This window comes from Amblyomma maculatum, chromosome 1 (genome assembly GCF_055883805.1).
Source record: "Amblyomma maculatum isolate TAMU_Amacu chromosome 1, ASM5588380v1, whole genome shotgun sequence".
NCBI classification, from domain to species: domain Eukaryota; kingdom Metazoa; phylum Arthropoda; class Arachnida; order Ixodida; family Ixodidae; genus Amblyomma; species Amblyomma maculatum.
The window spans coordinates 187800890-187808297 of NC_139344.1; the positions used below are offsets into that span (position 1 = coordinate 187800890).

Here is a 7408-nt window from a genome sequence, read left to right on the forward strand (position 1 = left end):
AACCACTTGGGGCATTTTTCCTCGTAACACAATCTTAAGCCGCAAAAAGCAATGGCACGGATTTTACACAACGCAAAATTGACGGAATGTGTACATCTTACAGCAGGGACAGTGCCAGCGCATCCCTGTATTTCCCTAATTTCTCTACTTAGACACCTGGCGTACTTGTGTCTTAACCAAGACAGCACTAGAGTCGTAATCATACAAGCGACTTATTCAAGTCAGAACTGAAGCCCAGTCTTGACTCCAGTCTTAAGCGGCCATGCTAGTGGCCTATTCTTTAGACTCCAGTTAAGTCTGGACTTAGCTAAGACAGTCTTAAGATTGTTTTGTGCAAGCGGGCCCAGGTGGCCAGCCGTGGGAGCATCATGAAACTGTTCAAGGATGGTGTAACGCAGATGTTGGGGAACGACTAACAAAAGGTCTGTGTCATCTGGTGTTCTCGTGGAGCACAAATAAGGCGAGAGATGGATTAGGGTGGTCGGATCGAGGTAAGACGGCGGATAATGAAATGCAGCGAAGGATCCAAGCGCTGCTCGTCGGCAATGTTATAAAAGGCTGAGACAGACAAGACACATGCGTCATCTTCAGAGTCGGTAGGGCTAGGGGAGTCGACGGGATGACGGGACAAGCAGTCTGCATCTTGGTGAAGCCAACCGGACTTGTAGACGACGGAAAAGGTATATTCTTGCAATCGTAGCGCCCGGCGCCCCAAACGGCCAGTATGATCTTTGAGAGAGGAAAGCCAACGCAAGGCATGATGGTCTGTTATAAATATAAAAGGGCGGCCAAACAAATAAGGGCGGAATTTTGTAATAGCCCAAGCAAGCGCCAGGCATTCTCGCTCTGTGATAGAATAATTTTGTTCGGGCATTGATAGGAGGCGGCTGGCATACGCAATCACCCTTGTATGGCCGTGTTGTCGCTGAGCGAGTATAGCTCATATGCCATGGCCACTTGCGTCGGTGCGGAGTTCAATATTGGCGGATGGATTTAAATGGGCCAAAAACGGCGGAGTAGTGAGAGTAGCAATAAGCTCCGAGAAAGCTGCAGCTTGTTCAGTCCCCCAACAGAATGAAACGTCTTTCTGGAGGAGGTGGGTGAGCGGACGAGTAAGCGCTGCGAAGGTCGGGACGAATCGTCGGAAATAGGAACATAGGCCATATGAGCTTCGAACATCGCTGGATGAACGCGGAGTGCGAAAATCTCTGACGGCACGAATCTTGTCACGGTCAGGCTGAACGCCGGAAGCATTAACCAAGTGACCAACGACTTTGATTTCTCGGTGACCGAAGCTGCACTTCTTGGAGTTAAGTTGAAACCCGGAGCGGCGAAAAAGCGCAGGGATTGTAGAAGGGCGAAGGAGATGGCTGTCAAATGTAGAGGAGAAAAGAATTACGTCGTCAAGATAACACAAACAAGTGGTACACTTGAAGCCTCTGAGCAAAGAGTCCATCATGCGTGCGAAGGTTGCTGGGGCATTACAAAGACCAAAAGGTATTACTTAAAATTGGTAGAGGCCGTCAGGGGTGATGAACGCTATGTTTTCACGGTCTCTCTTGTCGACAGAGACCTGCCAGTAGCCAGAACGAAGGTCGATGGACGAAAAGTAGCTGGCTCCGTACAAACTATCAAGCGCATCGTCGATGCGCGGAAGAGGATATACATCTTGTTTGGTTATCTTATCAAATGGCGGTAGTCAACGCAGTATCTCCAACTGTTATCTTTCTTCTTGACAACATGACAGGGGATGCCCAGGGACTACTGGAAGGCTCGATTACGTCTTTCGCTAACATCTTCTTGACCTCCGTTTGAATGACGAGTCGCTCGGTAAGCGAAACACGATAGGGCCGCCTGTGAATAGGACTGGCGTCACCGGTGTCAATGCGGTGGCTGACAACTGCAGTTTGACCCAAAGGGCGAGTACCGAAGTCAAAAAGGTCACTGTAGGTGAGCAAAAGCTTGCGTAACTCAGCAGCGAATTCAGGTTGAATATCAGCTGCAGTCATGCTGTTAAGAGAATCAGGGCGCGATGTGGAGGACGAGGGAGTGGTTGCAGGGACGGCAGTTGGATGATCTGTAGTCGGAGCTGAAATTGCACAATCGGTCATCGGGGACAACGCAGCTAGTAAAATTTCCTCGGGCAGAACTTGAGTTGACAAGCTGAAGTTAAGGACAGGGAAAGTGGTGCGATTCTGGGAGATGTGCACAATTAGATGAGGAAGGGTGACGTGCCGCTGCAGCAGGACATCAGTAATGGGGCACGCGAAATAATCGCCGTCTGGGACGGGTGGGAATGGCGACATAGGGATGTAAACGGCAGTTTCAGGAGGAAGGCGGCAGAACTGTGCTGATCGAAGGCGGGTTGAGCAGGAGGGGTCTTCATAGCAGAGCGGAAGGTTCAAGCGAAGTAGGCCGGTAGAGCAGTTTATGAGAGCAGAATGAGCTGTTGCAAAGTCAATGCCAAGGATAACGCCGTGGGGGCATTCGTGTAGGACAGTGAACAACACTGGGGCATGACGACCAGCAATGGTAACTCGTGCCGTACACATGCCAACCACGGCAGCAGGGCTACCATTTGCGACACAAACTGTGGACGAGACGGCTGGCGTAAGGACTTTCCTGAGGCGACGGTGAAATGAGGAGCTGAGAACGGACAGTTGGGCACTTGTATCAATGAGAGCAGAAACGGGAACTCCATCCACAAGGACGTCGATACGGTTATTTTGTAGGGCAGGGTTCAGCAGAGGTTTATCGGTCTGGGTCATAAATGCAGCGTCACCTCTGGGAGCTTCATTGGCTAGTTTTCCGGTAAGTGGCCAGAATAGGACGATGACGAACTGCGGCGAGGAAGAGGAGAACGCGAACGTCGTGCTTGCGGGGACGGTGAACGGTTGGCAGCACGGACAGTGGCATCGGGGTCAACACGGGTCTGGTCGGGGCGAGATGAGGAACAGCGAGGGGCATAGTCCCCGCGGTGGTCGACGTAGGTGAACTGACGAGATGGCGTGTATCAGCGGCTACGGCAGTGAAAGAACAAGTAAAACAGATGGGACAATTGTCATGGGTACGCCATTCATTTGCATTACAGTACCAATATCAGGACCAGAAACCGGCGTTGGATGACGCAGTAGTAATAACTGGAAGGGCAGGTGCAGAATCCACGGTGTCGGTGACGCTGGCAGAAGGGAGGCTCATATTCGCAACCTCTTAGCGAACAACAGCCTGAATGCGGGATACAGTAGCCAGAGTGTTGTCGGGCGTATGCGATAGAGAGGCTGTGGGAGTCATTGCCTCAAGGTCTTGGCAGATGATGCGTATCAAAGTATTGTCGTTAGTAGGCGGCCGAGGAATCGGAAGAGCGATACAGGAAGAGCTAGCAGCCGTGTTCGGCAGCCGGTCGAAACGGTGATATATGCGATTTTGTTTTGCTTGCTCGAAACATCGGCACACCTGTAGCGCAGAGTCCACGGTGGAACAATTCCTGCGCAACAGGAGGTTGAAGGCATCGTCGGCAATGCCTTTTATTATATGGCCGACTTTATCCTCCTCAGACGTGCCTTGGTCTACTTTCCGGCACAGAGATAGGACGTCTTGGATGTAAGTGAGATAAGACTCCGTTGACGTTTGAGCGCGAGAGGCGAGCGCTTTCTTGGCCGCGAGGTGGCGACCAATAGGCTTCCCGAACAGGTCGTGGAGCTTCTGCTTGCAAATATCCCAAGATGTTAGGTCATCTTCATGGGTTTCAAACCACACCCGCGCAGTCCCAGTCAAGTAAAAAATAACATTCGCTAGCATGAGTGTGGGATCCCACCTGTTGTGCTTGCTCACGCATTCGTATAGGGCTAGCCAGTCGTCTACATCAACGTCGTCGGTCCCGCAGAAGGTTCCGGGGTCACGGGGGTGGGCCATGATGACAGCAGGTGCGGCGGCCGTAGAGGCAGCGTCATTTGCAGTCATTGTGGTTGTACCGACGTGGCGGCCGCTGCGCAGATCCAGCTAGTCACATGGAATCGAATGGATTCACCTCCACCAAGAAATGTTACGGGGAAGTGCCGAATAAACATGTTGCTTAGTCGCTCTGCCTCTGCTTCGCTCGCCGCGGCTACAACATAATTGGCGACGAGGATGGGATCCCGCTGGACTACGTAAAACGCATCGCGGCGTTCGTGATCCCGCTGGACTACGTAAAACGCATCGCGGCGTTCGTGATCCTGCTGTACTGCGTGAAACTCCTCGCGGTGTGCGTGGAAGCACCGGCGTTCGTGGAGAGCGGTTGGGCGAGGCACAGGGATGGCAACGCTTGGAAGTTTCGACCAGTTCGTCGAGGACGGAGACGAGGATTTTGGGTCCTACGTGGAAAGGTTCGAGCACTTCCTGAAGGCCTCCCAGGTGAGCGACGACCTCAAGCTCTCGATGTTTATTACGGCAATAGGCAAGAGGGCTTACAAGACGCTGAAGACTTTGCTAGAGCCTAAAACGCCAGAGGACAAGACTTATGCGGAACTCGTAGAAGTGCTGGGAAGTCATTTCACCCCAAAGCCCATGGTCATCGCAGAACGATTCAAGTTTAATCGGCGGTACCAGCATCAGGGAGAGTCCATAGCAGCATATGCAGTGGAGTTGAGGCGTTTGGCAGCTTCATGCGAATTCGGGGAATTCCTCGATGAGGCTCTTCGAGACCGCTTTGTAGTGGGCCTCTGCGACAGCGCAACGCAAGCAGAGTTGCTGAAGAGAAGCAAGTTGACGTTTTCGGACGCCTGCGACGTTGCGAAAAGCATCGAGCTAGCGCGGAAGGAAAGTCGGGAATTTCAACCGACCGGGACGCAAGGTACAGTCGACGCCGTACGTCATAAGCCAGGCGGTGGGAAACGCCAGCAGCAGCGTTCAACCGGTGCAGGACTAGCAAGGGACCGAGTGTCTGAATCGCCGGTCTGTTTTCGGTGTGGCTCAGCGCACGAAGCATCGAACTACAAATTTCGCAAGTATCGTTGTCGTGCATGCAAGCGTTACGGACACTTGGCGAAAATGTGCAAGTTCAAGTCTAGAGACGCGGCTAATTCGGTAGCTGTGGAGGACGCGGATTGTGACCAAGTGTTGTTGTACAATGTCTATTCTTGTGCAGAACGCCCAGGGCATTATGAAATTTGTCTCAAGGTAGCCAAGAGGGATGTTAACATGCAAATAGACACGGGTGCGTCTGTTTCCATTGTGCCAGAAACGCTATACAGGAAATTGTGGCCCAGTCTACCTAAAGAGCCTTGCCACATAAAGCTGAGGACATACGATGGGTCGCCGCTAACAGTCACAGGGAAGTTGACGGTTCCAGTCGAACATAATGGTCAGTGCAAGCAACTTCCGCTCATTGTCGTTAAAGCCGACAACAATAGCGACATTGTGTTGCTAGGGCGTGACTGGCTGGAGGCTCTTAAGCTAGACTGGTCAAGGGTGCATGGCGTGTGTTTAGACAAAGTTGCGGCGCTACTTGAGAAGTACGCAAAGGTGTTCGAGCCCACTCTGGGGCTGATCAAAGGTAGTCCAGTCAGGCTGGTTTTGAAGGAGGGGAGCAACCCCGTATTTTGCAAAGCGCGACAGGTGCCATTTTCTTTGAGGGAAACCGTGTCACTTGAATTGCAGTCTCTTGTGAACAGGGGAGTGTTAGTCCCTGTACAGAAAAGCGACTGGGCGACCCCTAGTTGTTGTGCCTAAGGCGAACAACAAAGTCAGAGTGTGTGGGGACTTCAAGGTTACATTGAATCGTGCCTGCGAACTGACCATTATCCACTTCCCGTGATGGAAGATTTGTTTGCAAAGTTGTCAGGATGCAAGTATTTCACAGTGCTTGATTTGTCGACAGCGTACCAACAGTTGGAACTGCATCCGGAGGCACAATCAATGGTGGTTGTCAATACACACCTGGGGCTTTTCAAGTACACGCGCTTGCCCTATGGCATCACAAGTGCACCTGCTATTTTCCAGTCTGTCATGGATGATGTGTTAAAAGGGCTTGAGCGGGTAAGCTGCTACTTGGATGATGTGCTTATCGCAGGTTCAACATTTGACGAATGTTTTCATCGAGTGGAAAGGGTGTTGGCACGTTTTCTAGAAAGAGGCATGCGATTGCAAAAGGAAAAGTGTAAATTCTTTCAGACATCTGTCTCTTACCTAGGCCACATTCTGGACGACAAGGGCGTTCGGCCATCAGATGAAAAGGTGAAAGCGATAAAAGAGGCACCAAGTCCAAAAGATGCGGCACAGTTGCGAGCTTACCTGGGCATGATTAACTTCTACGGGAAGTTTGTACCGAACATGTCAGCTAAGCTTAAGCCTCTGTATAATGCTCTAAAAAAAGAAAAGGGATTTCAGTGGTCACAGGAAGCTGAGCAAGCGTTTCAAGAAAGTAAGAGCTGGTTGACACAAAGCAATGTGCTGACATACTACGACCAGAAAAAGCCGATAGGACTAGTGTGCGACGCTTCGGCTTACGGCGTAGGAGCCATTCTTTTTCATAAGATTGGAAGCGACGAAAGGCCAATGGACCATTTGCGGAAAAGCTCCTGCGCATGCGCGACAAAGGCGCAACTAGCGCCCTCTGTGGGCGATTTGGTTTTGGTTGGAAAACATGACGCGCCAGCGCTGCCTAGCTGTGCATTCTCGCGCTGTACAGCGGTGGATGATTTGAGTTGCTTGTCTCGCTTTCGCCGTATGTGTGTGCCCGCGGCTCGGGAAAACTTATCACGCATTTAAAAAAAAGTCGGACACGTGAAAAAAGGCTGTCTCGATATTTCATGACTGGTCCCTGAGCGCGCGTCGTCTGCTAACGAAGCAGTGTGCTCGGTGTCCTCTTCCGCTGCTTCCTTGCGGAGCCGCTTTTGTTCTCCCCCGTTTTTTTTTTTTTATGTCGGTGCCATAATCTATTGTTATGAGTTTTGTTTCCTGCTACAGCCACACCATTTACGGAAAAGGGGCCATCTCTGCCTTGAGAAAAGGTAGTGTAGAGCTTTGCTGGAGTGAGTTCTATACCTTACCAAGAACTATCGACTTGCAGAGTACGCCCGTGCAAGAAGAAGCATCCTAGTGCCCTCACAGAAACACTCAACAGCAGCCCTTCTACATGCTGACAGGTTTCGCTGAGCCTTGAATGAGGAGTAAAGATACGCAGCATTGTTCACTATTGCATGCAGTCTAAATAGTCATTTGACTGGAATGCCTTCTATCTAAGCTAAGCATGTGCCATGCAACAGCGACACTGGTACGTATATATAACGAGGACCACGACGACATACAAGGCGCGAAAGACGAAGCCGTGGGGTCGGTTGGGCACAACCGACCCGTTCAGTAGTAGCTGGGCGTTCTTGCTGTATTTGGTGCTTGCTGCCAAATGAACACATATTGGTTTTATAAGAGT

At 51.1% G+C, this 7408-nt stretch overlaps 1 protein-coding gene across 1 annotated transcript; it reads left to right on the top strand.

Moving 5' to 3' along the window:
* The first annotated feature begins 4285 nt into the window (after positions 1-4285).
* LOC146205158 (uncharacterized) lies at positions 4286-7141 on the top strand. Its single transcript, XM_084606413.1, has 2 exons — positions 4286-5194; positions 7125-7141. The coding sequence occupies exons 1-2, from the start codon at positions 4294-4296 to the stop codon at positions 7139-7141; spliced, it is 918 nt and encodes a 305-aa protein (XP_084462539.1). The 5' UTR covers positions 4286-4293.
* Positions 7142-7408: the final 267 nt, after the last annotated feature.

What these genes read in the sequence shown, in the direction of transcription:
- LOC146205158 (XM_084606413.1), top strand. Translation starts at nt 4,294, where the DNA reads ATGGCAACGCTTGGAAGTTTCGACCAGTTCGTCGAGGACGGAGACGAG.